The sequence below is a fragment of the Gobio gobio genome (genome assembly GCF_949357685.1).
Source record: "Gobio gobio genome assembly, chromosome: 24".
In the NCBI taxonomy this organism is placed as follows: domain Eukaryota; kingdom Metazoa; phylum Chordata; class Actinopteri; order Cypriniformes; family Gobionidae; genus Gobio; species Gobio gobio.
The window spans coordinates 13,739,979-13,757,973 of record NC_137120.1 but is presented as its reverse complement, the minus strand read 5'-3'; the positions used below and the strand labels follow the sequence as shown (position 1 = coordinate 13,757,973).

At 37.3% G+C, this 17,995-nt stretch overlaps 1 protein-coding gene across 3 annotated transcripts; it reads right to left on the bottom strand.

Moving 5' to 3' along the window:
* Nucleotides 1-36: 36 nt before the first annotated feature.
* On the bottom strand, nucleotides 37-17,709 carry LOC307120658 (uncharacterized protein). 3 transcript variants are annotated; one of them, XM_079807779.1, is made up of 5 exons: nucleotides 17,333-17,682; nucleotides 6,196-6,498; nucleotides 5,138-5,458; nucleotides 4,885-5,017; nucleotides 37-760 (listed from the first exon to the last, which is right to left on the bottom strand). In XM_079807779.1, exons 1-4 carry the CDS (start codon nucleotides 17,376-17,378, stop codon nucleotides 4,902-4,904), a joined length of 786 nt encoding a protein of 261 aa, XP_079663905.1. In that variant the 5' UTR covers nucleotides 17,379-17,682; the 3' UTR covers nucleotides 37-760; nucleotides 4,885-4,901. The 3 variants fall into 3 exon arrangements, with proteins under 3 accessions (XP_079663905.1, XP_079663906.1, XP_079663904.1); XM_079807780.1 differs by having other exon boundaries at nucleotides 41-760; nucleotides 4,854-5,017; nucleotides 17,333-17,709; XM_079807778.1 differs by having other exon boundaries at nucleotides 41-760; nucleotides 4,922-5,017; nucleotides 17,333-17,661.
* Between the last annotated feature and the right edge of the window lie 286 nt (nucleotides 17,710-17,995).

The following is a 17,995-nucleotide window of genomic DNA, read 5'->3' as shown; positions in this document are numbered from 1 at the left end:
TGAGATAGTCAAGTAAAAAAAAAACCCAATGAAATAGGCCTAGCTGTTGCACTGCTGCATATATTTCCCTTTTTATTATTCCAAATACTTCCCAATATACAACAAAAAAGGCATCAAGACATTGTAATTTTCAAATTACAGCATAGCAGAGATTTGTAAAACACAATATTTGGCTACATATTAACCAATTAGGCCATATTTACAATAAGTGCAATAATGTCAGCATTCATATTACTTCAATAATTTGATTTCAATAACCTCAAATTTCACATTAAAAGAAAAATAGTATGTGGGCTTACATGACTGAAAACATAACCTATCCTAATGTAAACAAAGTATCAGAGTGAGAGTAAAATATACATCTCAAAATATACTTTTAGAACAAAAATGAGGCACAAAGTTTCCATAACTCTATAGAAAATGTAAAAAAAAGACCTCAAAAACAGGCTTGTCCTCCACATGAAAAAAAAAATGAATCTTGAATCTTGAATCTTGAAAGCCGCAGTGAACAGTCCCACCAACCAACATGATTACTCAAAACAGGTAATTATTTGCATTTGTACCCTAAAATAACAGGATCATTGATCGACATGTAGTGCAAACCAGATGTACAACACATATAAGCATGTTTTCTGTTTAGGCCAAAGTCATCGTTCACAGAAGTTCAACTCATTTCAACCGCAGATCGTGTTTGTTACAGAGGCTCTGAACTAATATGGTCCTTTCAATGGATCCTGTACCCCATTCCTTTTATCTTCATCTGAAAGTAGACAGAAACAAAGCAAGTTTGACTCCCTACAGCAGCTATACAAATGAAATGTATGATAAACAAAAAAATGCAAGTGTGGCATCGTGAGAGGGTATATCACAGAGGGAAGCTATGTGCCATCTAGGTGGTTGCAGCAATGGGGACTACAAACCAAGATGGCCACCTAGTTCTGGATTACAGTTACCAGGTTCCTCGGCGGCAGTCGTTGTAATAGAGGGAAACGCTAGCCTGATGTTGTCATACTCAGATTCTAGTCAGAATATGAGTTTGATACTGCTCCATTCCATTGGGTTGTGATTATGAGGCGTGTTTCAACCATAGACTGTAAAGAAATATGGACGTAGTGTCCGTGACATCACCCATAGGATTCTCAAGAGCAGTTTTGAAGCGTAAAGTAGGGTCGAGCTGGCCGTTGCCATCTTGGCAGCGCGTCATCACGAGTCACTCCTGGATAACAGAAATTGGGCAAAGACACGGGATGTGGGCGGAGCATAAATGACGCGATGACTAACAGACAGCACATAAACGGCTATCCACCTGTCACTCGAAGTGGCCACACCCTTAATTATGCAGAACTTTAAGGCTTTATATAATGTAAACGAATGAGTTATAAGAAAATTCACCCCCCTCACAGTTGTCAAGGGCACAATTAGCCGTATAGACAAAAACCACAATTTGTACCAGGCTGTAAACTGCTGTAAAGTTGGGCATTTTAACATGCGGATCTCAATGAGATTCTGCTCCTTCTGGAGTCTGTCCCTAGCGGCCAGTCGATGAATTGCAGTTTAAGTCACTTCCATATTGGCTTGAAGAGAAACTGCGGGAGGTTGCCGCTTGGTTTCAACCGAACCAGAAAAAAAAAAATGCCTCTGCACTCAATTGACCTATCGGTAGGCCCCGCCCCCCTTAGTTACTGTTGCTAACTCGGACAAAAAAACAGAGTTGCTTACAGAATTACAATGACAGCTGTCAGTGTGAAAACCTTATCCCAAGATGTTTTTGGAGACAGAATGTAGCGGACCCCGTCTGAATGATTTTACTAAACTTTACTGATGGTTTATGAAGTTTATTACATCATTTTTCACTCCAAAAGAGTTGAACAAACAAAGCAGAAGTGCCCTCTAACGTCTCATTCACAAACTCTCTCTCTGTTGCATTATCATTAACATACACAGCAAACTAACTAACAGTAAACAAACAAATACAGACCGTATGCCTTTTGGGGGGTGCTAATAAACTGTAAACTTTGTATCTGAAAACAACTCCGATAAACTGCTAGCTCTCCCTTTCACTGCCTGTAGACCATAATACCCACCAAAATAGGAGTCCTTAGTAAGTCAGATAATGCAGACCTTAAACATATCTAATGTCACAGAAATATAAAAAATATATACAAAAAAAAAAGTAGATGATAAATCACGGTGGGAGATTAATTTGGAAGTAAGGGTTTACAGATCACAATGCAAACGGGAGAAGCCTCATTACGGTCGTCACGATCGCAGATGACAACATCTAGGATCAACACTGTTCATGTAATGCAGGGTAAAATTAAATTTATTTACATTTAACCAGTTTAATATGGAGGGGCACTGAAATGTTAGCCTGGCTCCGCCCTCCTACATCCTTCAGTACTACGTCTGGGACTGCTGTATATGCTTAGGTTTTCTCCCGAACAATTTTTTACCTGTCCAAATCAGCGAACAGAGGGAGTGGCTGAGAGCGATGATGTTGATGTTGTGCGCTAGTTTGAGTTGTAGTTCAGTAATGGCGGCGAAAGATGCGAGTGTGTGGCACTGGCACCGCTGACGAATGTCCAGAAGTTAAAGCCGGAGTCTGGCGAGGTGGACGAGCGAGCGAGATCGGTGTGTGTGATTTGAGAATGAGAGACACCGGTCTCGAGTCCTCTCATGAGGGAGCATGGCCTCCATGGATGAGCGACACCGGTGAAGGCACGAGAGGACCAGGGGCCCGTTCTTCGTACCTCGCTAACTCAGTTAGCTGGATTTGATTGTTGACGATTTGGCATGATCTCGGATTGTTTGGTTCTTCGACGCTCATCCGGGGGCCTGTACCATGATGGTAGTTTAACAAACTCAGGGTTACAGGATTAGTTTCGAGTTGACAAAACCAAACCAATCTATTCAGGCTTTGTTGGTCCCATGATGCTGATCATCAGCTTTCTCTGTCAACTCAGGCTTTGATCCGGAGTTTAGGAGTTTAGCTGTGACATCAGTAGTGAACAGCCAATCACACGATGGGGATCAGTGAAACTGACATCCACTTCTCGTGAGAGAAGCAGCGAAATTGATTTCTCTCTTCTGCAGAATATTACATGATTGAAAATATTAAGAATTTAAACAAATTTACATAGGAAGAAGAAAAGCGCTGTCTATGAAAGTGGACAACTTTAAGAAAAATCTTGCTTAGTCAGTGCAAGTAAAAGTTATGAAGTTAGTTTAGTTGATATATAGAGAGAATTGAACATTTAAACTATTATTTATTGATTTTAAAGCTTATTTGTATAACCTTTATATAGGCTATTTATTCATTTTAACTATGTGCCTATTAATTTGATTGATTAACTAAAATGATACATGTGTAATTGATTAAGGGTATAATAATTACTTAAATGATATCTAAGTAATTCAAAATTATTATTATAATAAATAAGCATTGTTAAAAGCCAGACACTTTAGTCTTTAAAAATAATTTGCTATGTAGTGACCTTTAATTTGGAGTAAAAACAGGGGGAGTGACTTCATTGCATCAGAGGTGTGTCACTTTGCTCACAGCTGATTGGTCTAATTTCAGTTTGAGATCTCTTATCCAGAACATAACCTGCTCTGGAGCAGGTTAGCCGTGGAGTGTAAGTTACTATGGAGATGAACACTGCTAAAAGCCAAACTACTTTAATGGTACCTAAAACCCAGGATTGGCACAAACTAAGCTTAAACACATCTGGCTAGCCAGCTAAACCGGCTTCATGGTATAGGCCCCGGGACTTGCTGTCATAGCAACAGGTCCGGAAGCTTAAACCTGCTCGTGAGCGGCTTATTTCATGTAAACAGGATTAGATTGCATCTTGAGGTGATACTTAAAATCTGTCCCAGCCACTGCTACTTTATTACTGAACCAGGGGCAATAATAATCATTTTAAATAATAATAATAATAATAATAATAATATACAAATTTTAAATTGTATATGTATATGAGAATGTATATAATATTATCATGTTGTGTATAATACTATAGACACAGCCACTTGATTGAGCGATTTATTTGTGATGGAATAATTACTTTATAATTTTATTGGAGGTTTGCACACATGTTGTACAGTTAATCTGAGCCTTGCATTAATTTAAGTGATGACGGATATTATGGGATGGCTTGATGCAGCGCAGGAGATGCAGAGAATTTGGTCTTGACCCTTAAGAAACTTTAATACTGTCACGTTACAAATCTGCTTCAAATTGAATTAAAAATTGAATTACAACATTGAAATAAAAATGTAAAGGGTGTACAAATACTGTATAAAATCGTGAATATAAATAATTGGTAATCATGTGTAAAAAAAAAAAAAAAAAAAAAAACGCTTCGTCGGCATGGCTCAGGATGTTCAGTTTTAGCAACTTGTTATACTAAGCGGCTACAAGGTATATTAACAGAAAATATTACAGACTCGTGGAGAGCTATGCAAAAACATGTTCACTCTATTCGGTGCCGGAAGTGCGCAGGGTGAGGAATTAATGACAATTTTCATTTTTGGGTGAACTAACCCTTCAATGAGCTGAGAACAGAGAGACTGCCTGTGTCTATATATAAAGAAAAGCTGGAAGAGTATTTTTTATGTTGTAAAGTTTTGACATTTTGAGATGATAATTAAAAAAGTAACCAGTGACTTGATCTCTGCCTGGACTAGATTTGTGAAGCGATCCATCCTTTGGTGATACCCTACCTCTCACGATGACACAGCAAGTATTTACACAATCAATGAATCCATTTCTGGAAATAATATTTCCAAATATTGTAAATGTTGTTTGAAAAAATCCCAGATGTCAATGTATACAAAGTAGAAATGCTTACTCTTGTACAACAAAGTTTAGATTTTACTCACTGTAGTATCAGATGAAGTTAATGGTGGCTTCGCTGACCTTGTTTTTTGCGACACCAAATCCCAACCACCAGCACGATTAAAGTAGTAACACACACACATATGGCCACTATAACACCGGTGGACACACCCGATTCTGAAACGGACAAAGAGAGACAGTCAGTTCAATAATAAATTAATATGAACCTTCAGTCCGTTATAAACATGACTAGCACAAACAATTATTACATTGAGAAACTCATTGAGATCTACTCACCACTGACAGTAACACGGACCTTCCTGTATTTAACCGCTTTGTTTTGGCCGGTCACCTTTAGTTTATAGAGTCCAGCATCTGTTGATCTAGTGTTTGTAATGGTCAGAGATCCGGTCTGATCCAGCTTCAGTCTGTCTCTGAATCTCTCATCAGTTTCATCGTATGAGGGTTTTTCACTGGTCTTTTTGTTGATTTGAGCTATGGGAGTCTCTCCATCTTCGAACATCCACTCGATCACATCATAAATCTCTATATCAGCAATATCATGCTGTAGAGTGACAGAACCTCCCTCCGTTACTGACACTTTCTTAGGGATCGCGTCTGAAATGCACAGAAATAACAGACTTTACTGATTGCGTTAAAGGATTAGTTGACTTCAAAATGAAAATTTCCTGATAATTAAGCTTTTTGAAGACTTTTCTCCATATGATGGATTTCGATGGCATGTTCTCCTCTAACTTCAAAATCATCCGACATCGTTGTTTTACCTTTATTTTAGTAAAGGCCGTTTGATTTATTCATCCGCTTTGTTAAATTTGTGCAACGTTTTGTGTTTACCCAATATGAGGGAACATTTTCCAGAAATGTTTGGTTAAAGTATTAAAAGAACACTTCTCAGGATGTAAATATTAATTCAGATAAGAATCCTAACATTTCCTTAACAAATATCTTATTTTTAAGGAATATTTAAAGGGAATTATATTCCTTTAAAGGGATAGTTCACCCAAAAATTTAAATTGTGTCATCATTTACTCAGCCTCATGTTGCTCCAAACCTGTATTCATTTCTTTCTTCTGCTGAACACAAGACATTTTGAAGAATGTCAGTAACCACAGACTTGCATTGTATTTTTTCTCATACTTTTAAAGTCAATGGGGTCCCAACAATTGTTTGGTTACCCATATTCATCAAAATATATTTTGTGTTTAACAGAAGAGAGAGATTCATATGGGTTTGGAACGACATGAGGGTGAATAAATGACAATTTTCATTTTTGGGTGAACTATCCCTTTAAATCAGAAGCATCCATTAGGACCATATCACCATTGACTACTTACCAAGGACAGTGACACTGAATGTCTGGGTGATATTGCCAATCTTCACTTCATAATGGCCGGAGTGTTTGGTTCTGGTGTTTCTGATGGTTAGATCTCCAGTTTGATCGTCTAGATGTAGTTTGTCTTTGAATAATGCATTATCAGTGTCAGATAACAAGACATTATTTTCTTTGATTGTGGCTATGACGTGAGGTCCAAACTTCCACTCCACCTTATCATCTTTCTGTATTTTGGTAACACAAGTTTCTAGTTTGACAGAATCTCCCTCCGTCAATTCTATTGTCTTCTCAGCACCAAACACACCTGGAGAACAAACAGAAACATACATTTATACACACTTTTTATAACAGACTCAGCTGATATCAAACGATTTATATAATTTGCAACCGTCTACATGTAGTTTCTACTATTAAGGACTATAAATGGGCTCTACTGGTCCAAACTTGTACAAAAATGCACAATATGGTGGTTAAACCAAACATGCACACTACACACAGTAGCTATCTGAACTCTAAATATAGACATTTGCTATATTCCAATATTTGTTTGAGACATATATTTATATTTTAAATATAAGTTGCATATATGCACAAAAATGCATTATCACTTAAAATCATATTAAAAAAGCTATTGTATGTTATATGGGAAACAAACTATGGTCAGACTATTATTTTAAAGTGGAATTATACTATTTGAGAAAATCTATGTAAGGCTGGAAGGGAATAAAATAAAACTCACTCGACATAAACAAGTAGTCAGTTTTAAATGAAATCTCGCGAGATAAAGGACGAACCGAATGCGGAAACTGGTGTGCGATTGTGTGGCTACGATATTAAAATTGAAACTGGATCATACAGTAGCGCTGTGTAATATATAAAGACGATTATGTTTTTCTCCTGATAAATCAACTAAAAAGGGATTTACGTTATTTGTTGTTTTTGTTTATCCATTTAGACGGCTAAGCACAGCTGTAATTGTTTATTTTTGAAATATAAAATGTTGATAGAAACCTATGACGTTACCCGTTTATAGAAAACCGAAGCGGTGGATAATGCATTATATAGGACCTACGTTGTGACGGATAGTCACCAAAATACGGGTAAGAAAAAGATTTTTATATACACAGAAGCCGTTTTGTATTTGTGTGCCACACCACGGAGGAAATTCCCTGTATAGTGCTATACGTTTAGACGGAGATCTGTCATAGGACAAAAATGGTGGATGATACGAATTCACTAATAAAGTTTTATAAAATAATCAACAGCCGAGTGAATTAGTGCCATTCGCCGGATTAATTCGACCAACACAACAATTTACACTGATATGTCAAACAATTTGACAGACAGGGACGTTATTTTTCTCTTTATGTTGACATTCTTGCTCCCAGAGCGGACTTTGGGCGGTAAATGTAGTTCCCATACAAGTCGGTTTCTTCCACGAGGGGGCGCTTCACGGTTCAGAAAAACGATTTCTGCATTGACTAGCATACAAATCTCTGGAGGGCTTATGCCTTATTATAGACATCTGTACAATGGAATGTATAATTATTTAAAAATGTTAGGAACAAGAATAGTACTTAGGAATAAAAAAAAATTCCCGCCCCAACTATTTCCATACAATTCTTTTTTTTTAATCCGTATCCTGTAAAATCACAAATTGCTGTGATTGGTTCTTCCCAATCACCGCTGAGAAAAGCAACAGGTACCACGTGACACCGCCATAAACGGTCTTAGACAATGATTTACATGAGTTATCACACTGAGAAACTTAAATAGCGACTGAATTGCCAACAGATTTCTGGAATAAATGTAGAGCCAACAGAGAAACAAGGCTGTGTATGAAAGTGACACATGGAAATGAAAACGCCAAGACAGCAAAAGCAGAACAAGGGGTTCATGCGCATGCTTACAGGCCATTTTAAAGGGATTGTAAAATGTGTCAAACGTGTGCAAGCTTGTACATGCTTAGAAATGATTATCATTTGCTCTTGCGTCATTGAGAAGAATTGCAGGTGTCCTGCTGTGTGATGTGCTGTAGTCTAAAACTATTTTAAATAACATCTTTCTTATTCTTGGATTACATTCAACCCTTATGCAATGAAAAGTACAATTATTTCATGTAGCCTCCCGGCTGATATGAGGCTATGGAACTGCGTGCACAATAATCATATAATTATAAGTGATAGTTCAAGTGCTGTTTAAATGATGGGAGTTTAGCGTGTTTAAGGTGCAGTGCCATTTTGTAGCAATATTCTGCATCCAGACAAACAAGCACGCATGTTTGTAATAATGTCATGCCAGCTTTTTCATGGTGAAAAGTACCAATTTAACTTATTTAGTGTGTAATAATACTAAATAGGGGTGAAAAACATTTTGGGGTGATCTATCCCTTCAAGTGATTAGCCGTTTCCACACAAAAGCAGTTTGTTGGGCATGCTGAGGCCTCTCCTTCACTGACTTCCATTCAGAACACAAGGGCCTCTTTTCTCCCGGTTATCACTTACACCATTTTATGCAAACATCCAAGGCTCCGACTGGGGGAAGGGGCTCTTGAGAAACTCTTTTATAACTGCTCAAATGTCATGCTTCCTGTTGGGATCAACTTTTTTATAGATCCACAAAAGTTTGGCCAATTGGATATTTTACACAATTTTACAATATGCATTCATAGCCAGACGTTTTTGAAAATAGACCACAATTAAAAAGACAATTGATACATCAATGGATGGACAAAATTTGTGTTTTTTGATGTCCAGCTATAAGATCAAAATTATATAGCCTTTTGCAGTGACGAGTAAAGGCCCGTTCACATCAAGAAAGATAACGGTAACTAAATTATCGTCCACAGCAGAGGACAATATCATTCCATTATTATAAGCGCACGCTGTTGTTTTGTTGTTGGTCGCTTCAAATGTTCAAGCTCTTTAAAGGGATAGTTCACCCAAAAATGAAAAATCCCTTAATTTACTCACCCTCAAGTCATCCTAGGTGTATATGACATTCTTCTTTCACACGAATACAATCAGAGTTATATTAAAAAAAAAATCTTTAATGTGCTTTATTATGGCAGCCCAAAATATGAAGCCCAAAAAAGTGTATCCATTCATTATAAAAGCTCCTGGGGGTTAGCAAAGGCCTTCTGAAGCAAAGCGATGGGTTTGTGCAATTAAAATATCCATATTTAACATGTTATCAGGGTTTTTCCTGGGTCAAAAATGGTCTTCGGTGGTGGCTGACAGACATGGTCATCCATACACACACACACAGTAAAAAAAGTACCCTACCTAAGTGATCTGCAAGCGCAATACTGACAATACATTTTAAATAAATTCAAAGAAAGTTTGTAATTTTTGCTTATCTTATTTTGATACCTTATTTTTACACTATTTACAGATAATTGTTTTGGTATATAATCATATAATACAATATAAATCATACAATATTAAAAAGTAGTATTAAAAAATAGTCTAATTTTCTGCCATATACAATTTCATAAAATTATCAGCTAGCTAATAACAACTTTGTTCTGGGTTCACCTCACTCCAGTCCAAACGAAATGATTTATAGGCTATTTATTTTACTACACATTTTCATTACTACACATACTGAACATAAATAAGCTGAAAGACTGTGGATAATTAAAACTAACTCTTACACCCACTCTTGCTAAATTGTGTAAGCACACTTGTGTTCTCATTTCAGTAAATGATTCAACTGATTCGTGAGTTCAGTGTTGGACAGATCAGTTGTTCTAACCAGTCGTTAAAATGATTCGGTTCAGATGAGTCATTAGGTTGCGAATCGGACATTAGCAGATGCGTTGTGTGCGAATCCCGTCTGTTAGAACATCGCAAAAGATTTGTCAACACACAGAAAACACTTCATAACCGGATAGGATTTGTTTCCCGTTTATTGAAAGTATGGGTTTATGTCAGCTGGTCAGAGAAGAGTCAACATTTTGAGCGCAATTCACACCCAGCGGTAATTAAAGGAAAACATCGTCTGATAGCGCCACGTGCAACATGGATTCGGTCTTCCGACCTTTTGATTTTGATTAACGTAATATGTGAAATATTAGAAAGCTGAGAATGCTTATTTTGAAGACAGAGCGTGTGAGCGGGGGAGGAGCTCTCTGGTCGTTCTCTCGGTCATTCAGTTAACGCAAGCGCAGCAGTCATCTACATCATTCATAAATCACAATAACTGATCAAATAAGGCTTTGGCGGGACAAAAATTTGTTTTGGCGGCCGGCAAAAAATTTTCAATGTAGGAAAAACCCTGGTTATAAAGTAAAATATTTAGCTTCCGGCGGACCGCCTTCAGTATTCAACTTAAGAAGAAAGTGTTACGCCTCTCTTAATTCAAAACGCTTACGTCCAATGTCATCGTTGCACCAGTTACGCTTTACCTCTGGAGGCTACACATTTGACTTTATAACATGTTAAATATGGATATTTCTCTTACAAAAACCCATTGATTCGCTTCAGAGTGCCTTTATTAACCCCTGGAGCCTTGTGGATTACTTATATAATGGATGGATACACTTTTATGGGCTTCACATTTTGGCATGCCATTCACTGCCATTATAAAACTTGGAAGAGCCAGGACATTTTTTAACATTAATTGTATTCGTCTGGAAGAAGAATGTCATATACACCTAGGATGACTTGAGGGTGAGTAAATCATGGGGTAATTTTCATTTTTGGGTGAACTAAAGCAGGATGGATTTTGATTGGCTGTCAATGTTTTTATTGTTCATCAGCTAAAAAAACGTTCTGAAATTGATTCAAACTTGTTTCTCTGTGCCAGTATCGTTATAGTTGTGGTGTGAACTCTGCTATTCTTTTATATTTAGAACAATTTCAAGAACTATATCTTTATAGTTATTATCATTAGTTACCGTCCTTGGTGTGAATGGGCCTTAATACATTAAACTTATGTCATGCGTCTCAACTCCTCATATCTGAAATTAAAGTAATACTCTTGGTTAAATCAGTATTAAAGGAATAGTTCACCCATAAATATTCTTTCATGTCCTTTCATACCCTTACATCGTTCCAAACCTTTATGGCTTTCTTTTTGAAAAATGTCTCCATGCAATGAAAGTCAATGGGATCCAAAGCAAATCAGTTATATAACATGGCAAATATATATATATATATATACAAATATATATATACAGCAAATAACATGGAATAACAAACATATTTTTAGTTCAACTAGCAGCATATGGCACTAGAATGTCAAGGTCATAGCTTTGATTCCCAGGGAACAGAAATATAAGATTATTTAACTACAGTATCAAACAGACAACCCTTGGATTTGCTCAAAGATTTCAAAATGATCTTTTACTATTTTGTTGTATAAATAATCTGTCTGATTATTGTATCTTGATAGTAGAGAGAGTTGGACATTTTGTATTTTCCTGATCATTAGTGAGTTCACCCAAAAATGAAAATTCTATCATTAATTCCTCATCCTCGTGTCATTCCATCCAAACCCTTAAGAGATTCGTTCATCTTCAGAACTCAAATGAAGATCTTTTTGATGAAATCTGAGAGCTTTCTGTCCCCTCATTGACAGCTACGCGTAACTGACGCTTTGACACTCATAAAGACGATCCATATGAATTGTAGGGGTCCATGTCGTGATGCAGTAATAGACCATAATCAATAATAGCATACTGATGTTTCTCTGACATCATTCGTCACATACATGCTTCTCGTGCTAATGTAAAATGGTGGAGGGAGGCGAAACACAAAAGCGAGATAATAAAAAATGCACCCACTTTTTTCTCCGACAACTTTTTTTTTTTTACAAGTGGGTAAAATAAGTGGGAATAATATATTGAAAATCGAAAAACGCATAGTGATTTCAAATCAAGTCGTTGACTTGATAATTGTAATCGAATTAAATCGTGAACCAGTGACGATGCACACCCCTATGAATTGTTTTTTTTTTGCCCAAATTTTCTGAAGAGACACAGTCACTTTATATGATGAACAGATTGAATTTAGGCTTTTATTCACATGTAAACATTCATCAACTCGCACATCAGTTGTGGTAAACGGAAGCTCAAGTATGTTCACATGACATGCGAGAACCAATGACATTCATTCTCGTGTTACGCAGCACGTTTGAGCTTCCTCAAGAACCAATGAGGTTCATTCATGCGTTACGCTGCATGTTTGAGCTTTCTCAAGAACCAATGAGGTTCATTCTTGTGTTACGCTGCATGTTCAGTGTTTCCCCTACCATTGTTCAGGGGGGGCGCCCCGCCCTCCCAAAACGCCCCCCCGCCCCCCCTGAATGAGTGACAAAAAATATTTGTCATTACGGTCGACAATAAGAATTGCCCGATGGTTCAGTGCCAGCGTGAAAGACACTCCCAGAGCTGCATCTTCACGGAAACTGGTCATTTGCGCATTTTTAAGCCTTGCCAATTTAAATATTCAAGCCAAGCGCTCATAGACGAGAAAGTGTCTCTCAGTTTGATACTCGCAAAGGGCAGCAACACAACACACACACACACACGGCCACGCGTCTCACAGCGCGCGAATATTCACACAAAATTATATCAAAATGCCTGTCTTGTTGAGTATCATCGTAAACATAGTCGGTTAGGTCTTTTAAATCAACGTAAACATGAAATTTGCCAGTCACCGCCAGCATTTATGGTCAAGTTTGTAAGTTTTAATGGTCCACAGAATATCTAAACATGCAATATATCAAAAGAAAGAACAGACCCACTGTTTTATTCCAGCTTCATATATTATTTTTTTAATCAACACTTGAATGTTGCAAGTTTCATGAAAAAGCAACATTTTGAGCATAAAGCTGAAAAAATCACGTTTTTGTAAGACTAACGCTACGTCTGAACGATGAACAGAACACAGATGTTGTAGATCGAGTCCATCAACAGCCCAAAGCTTGACAGTCTTATAACTCGTCCTGGGTTGACAGTTCATTCAATAACATTAGGCAGTTGAGTTGTGATGTATATGCTGTTTAATGGTGATGATCGCGTTATTTTACATATGCATCTGCTTATGATATCGCACGTTGCTTCTTCGGCAGTGTTTTGATCAGGAGATTCTGTTCTCGTGCAGGAAATGCGCTACAGCGCCCCCTACCGTATAACAGTGAACACAAGGAAATTATTTGATTATTTGTTCTTATTTTATTACTGACGGTCTTTAACAATATAAAAAATATATATGAGTTAGGATATTAGTTTTTAGAGTCATAACCTTATTTATTAAGCTTATATGGCTCAAAAACAATACTAGGCCTATTTTATTTTATTTGTCGGTTTTTTTTTGTGGTGGGGTCAGTGAAAATTCTGACAGGGCAAGTAAAAATTTTAACCCCTGAAAAAAATCCTTAGCATTGAGCCCTGAAATATATTCCCCCCCATAAAAAAAAAAAAAAAAAAAAAAAAAAAAACACGGATTTGCGTGTACTAACTTTAATGGTAAAAATGTAAAAATGCAATGGAGAAGGTGACGAACCTAAACAGGCAAAATTAGGGTTTTTTTTTTAAAAGCAACAAAATCCAGAGCAAAAACTCAAGCTAAGCCAACCTCTGTTGTGTTGTAAATAGTTGTGTGATGTATAAAAAAATGTTTATATTTATTTACCAAATTAATTAATTTATTGTCTATGGCAACACCGAGTATCCGTAACACTCCCGCTCCGCGACACTAGTAGTTTCGGGAGGTCCCCCCCCCCCCCAAAGCTGTAAACCTAGGGGAAACACTGATGTTTGAGCTTTCTCAAGAACCAATGAGGTTCATTCTTGTGTTACGCTGCATGTTTGAGCTTTCTCAAGAACCAATGAGGTTCATTCTTGTGTTACGCTGCATGTTTGAGCTTTCTCAAGAACCAATGAGGTTCATTTTTGTGTTACGCAGCACGGTTGAGCTTCCTCAAGAACCAATGAGGTCCATTCATGCGTTACGCACTGCATGTTTGAGCTTTCTCAAGAACCAATGAGGTTCATTCATGCGTTACGCAGCACGGTTGAGCTTCATTCATGCTTTATGCTGCACGTTTGAGCTTCCTCAAGAACCAATGAGGTTCAATCTTTGTTTTACCCAGCACGGTTGAGCTTCCTCAAGAACCAATGAGGTTCATTCATGCGTTACGCTGCATGTTTGAGCTTTCTCAAGAACCAATGAGGTTCATTCTTGTGTTACGCAGCACGGTTGAGCTTCCTCAAGAACCAATGAGGTCCATTCATGCGTTACGCACTGCATGTTTGAGCTTTCTCAAGAACCAATGAGGTTCATTCATGCGTTACGCAGCACGATTGAGCTTCATTCATGCTTTATGCTGCACGTTTGAGCTTCCTCAAGAACCAATGAGGTTCATTCATGCGTTACGCTGCATGTTTGAGCTTTCTCAAGAACCAATGAGGTTCATTCATGCGTTACGCTGCATGTTTGAGCTTTCTCAAGAACCAATGAGGTTCATTCATGCGTTACGCAGCACGTTTGAGCTTCAGCAAGAACCAATGAGGTTCATTCATGCGTTAAGCAGCACGTTTGAGCTTCCTCAAGAACCAATGAGGTTCATTCATGCGTTAAGCAGCACGTTTGAGCTTCCTCAAGAACCAATGAGGTTCATTCATGCGTTACGCAGCACGTTTGAGCTTCTACAAGAACCAATGAGGTTAATTCATGCGTTACACAGCATGTTTGAGCTTCAGCAAGAACCAATGAGGTTCATTCATGCGTTACGCAGCACATTTGAGCTTCTGCGAGAACCAATGAGGTTCATTCATGCGTTACGCAGCACATTTGAGCTTCCTCAAGAACCAATGAGGTTTGTTCTCGCAGGTCAAGCAGGTTCGGTTGAGCTTCTGTTGATGTTCTGTGATCAATGTTTATATGTAAATAAAAGCCTAAATTCAACCATCATATAAAATGGTTGAAAAAAAAATTTGAACTAGGCCTAAACCGCTCAATTCATATGGATTCGGTTTATGATCTCTTTCTTTATTAACTTTTTGAAGCGTCAAAGTGGTAGTTGCGTAGACTGTCAATCGAGGGACAGAAATCTGTCAGATTTCATCATAAAGATCTTAATTTGTGTTTCAAAGATCAAATGAAAGTCTTGCAGGTTTGGAACGGCATGAGTGTGACAATAATAAGACATTTTCATGTGAAATTACCCATTAAAACCTAAAACATACAAAATCTACACAACAATTGCAATAGCATACTTAATGGCAGTGTTTCTACATAAAAACATATTGATCTTAAAAAAGAAAATTGTTCAGAAATGCTCAAATGACCTTGTGACATTTATTTTATAATCCATGCATAGATTAGGCTACATTTATATTTATGAAATTGGTAGATATGTGTATCCAAATCGACTGAGAATGTATCAGCTCATGCATTCTATGGGAATCAAGCCCATGACCTTGAAAAACCCTATGTCAGTATCCACTGTTGAGGAAATACCACAACAAAACATTACAAACGTCAAAATCACCACTCAAATCAAATCACCACTCAATATAACACAAACTAACGAAATGCACTGCTGTTTACAATTCATTTGCATAGCAACAATACCTGGCTACTTCCCTTTTCAACCAAAACAAGCCTCTTTTTTTTGTGGTGGAGACAAAATCAGCCTTGGCAAATAATGGAAATAATATAAATATGTCCCTACCATAAAAAAACGCATCGTGGCGAAACTCGAGCCGTGGAGAAACGCTACGCAAATTCATAACCCAACGCAAGAACACGTTGCGTTCACAGCGTTGCCAGAGTAACTGTAGAGGAATTCCGTTTAACGTTACTTATTTATGCTAACTAATGTCATGGCGGAGCAAGAAATTGAAAATAGTCTTTGTAATCAGGTTATATTCTATATATAAAGTCGATATGTTTATAGAAACTCACCTGAATAACTACGCATCCGGTGTAATGTCAGAAATGTGTCTCTATCGCCCCCTTGAGTACTGAAGTCTGTCAGACAAACGCAACTATCCTCGCGAAAATGCTGCCACACCAGTTGTCATGGTGATGTATATCCTACCAGATACAGGTATTTCGCGTTCGTTTGTTCAAAAACTAAGCTGCACGGCATAGATGCTAATAATAGTAGAACTTCAGGCTAAGACATTATTTCTAAACAAAATTATATACAAAATTTATATTTTTAGTAACTGAACGTTTATTGTCATATTACTAAATAAATATAGTAACAATCCATTACTAATAATTCCACTATTTGCCTATCATGAATTAGAATTAATGCAATAACGCATGGCTTATATGTTTAGGCTATAGGCCTAGTATTATTTTCATGCGGTTGATTCAGCTGGTTTGACAACTACATGCATGCAAAACTGGATCATGCAGTTGAAATATGAACGGACACCACTAACGTCATGAACAAACGTAACATAGGCTACATGAAATATTGCCTAACGCATTTCACCATCATATGTAGCTTGCGTTTATAAGCTGTTACAAATTATGATAGGATACCTTTGAGAAAAATAAGGCTGATGTACAACAGACATAGGCCTAAAGCGAAAAAATGACAGTCTTCTAAAACAGCATTGAATATCTAAACAAATTGCATAAACAAAACCCCCTAAATCGTAAACCTAAATATTAAAATATTTACAATACAAACGGCTTTAGATACACTGGGGTTAAGGTCTATTGGCATCTCCGGAAGTCTGATTATATTATATAGCTATGTAAAAAAAAAGATATTAACATTACATCAAAAAAAAAAGCACGAATATAAAGTCTCGAAACAGAGATTTAATTTACCTGACTAGCACAACCGCATAAACATGCCACAAAGACCCGATGTGATTTGGACATCGATCTGCAAAAGGCTGAATAATAATTATCGCAAGGCCTGAACTTGAAACCCAATGGTGTCTGAGGCTTCAGAATGATAAAGCGCGAAATAAAATAAAAACATACACAATTTTTCCATTCTCTGTCTTGCATCTTAATACACGCGAACGCTATGAGCACGTTAACAATAACAAGGACTACGAAAATACGTGTACAAAAGCAAATACGCATTATTTATTTCCGGTTGTATTAATTAAAATCGAAAGTGTCATAGCTACGAAAATAAAATGACTAGCTACTTACCTTCCACGGACAACAAGACAAGAAACATCAAATACGCGTTCCCCATTTTGATTGAAGAGTTGAGTAATTTCTGGAGCTTAAAAACGCTGAAGATCGTAGCTATAAATATCCAAATAAATCCGTCGTGCTGTCGTTTCTCAACCGCACCCAGCAAGATTGATACATACAATTGCTAAAAAAACGGCTAAATAATGGATAAAACACGTTTATATTGACTGCGATTTAGAGGTGATATTACGATATGTACGATGTGGAAAATGGTTTACGTTCCCTAAAAGGATACAAATACAAGAGAGCGCACAACTCGAAATGGCTGAATCTTCCGTCTGGCAGGTAACGTGACGCGGGACGGGGAGACTCATAACGCCACCTACCGTACAAAAATACACACATGCGCAACCAGCTGCCCCCCTAAAAATACTTGTGCACCTGTGCTGTCTGGACATGAGTGGACATCAGTCTCAGTTTTGTGAGAATTACTGTGAGGAAATCTTGGGTTTTTAATTGAAAGAACTCATAAGAAATGCCATTAAGAATAATAATTTGTTTAGTACTATTCCAGTTGGGCCTATACTTGTCAAAATACTTATTTTAGCACTTGACGTGATATTATCTTTTAGCATTACTTAGCACTGTATTTGACCCTATAGATTATTGACCCTT

Bases quoted from the DNA above. Each gene is read 5' to 3' on its own strand.
- LOC307120658 (XM_079807778.1), bottom strand. From the start codon at position 17,378: ATGGGGAACGCGTATTTGATGTTTCTTGTCTTGTTGTCCGTGGAAG. The intron at 6,499-17,332 runs GTAAGTAGCTAG...TTTGTTCTCCAG, and splicing joins TGTCTTGTTGTCCGTGGAAG to GTGTGTTTGGTGCTGAGAAG. The intron at 5,018-5,137 runs GTGAGTAGATCT...TGTCCGTTTCAG, and splicing joins GGTCCGTGTTACTGTCAGTG to AATCGGGTGTGTCCACCGGT.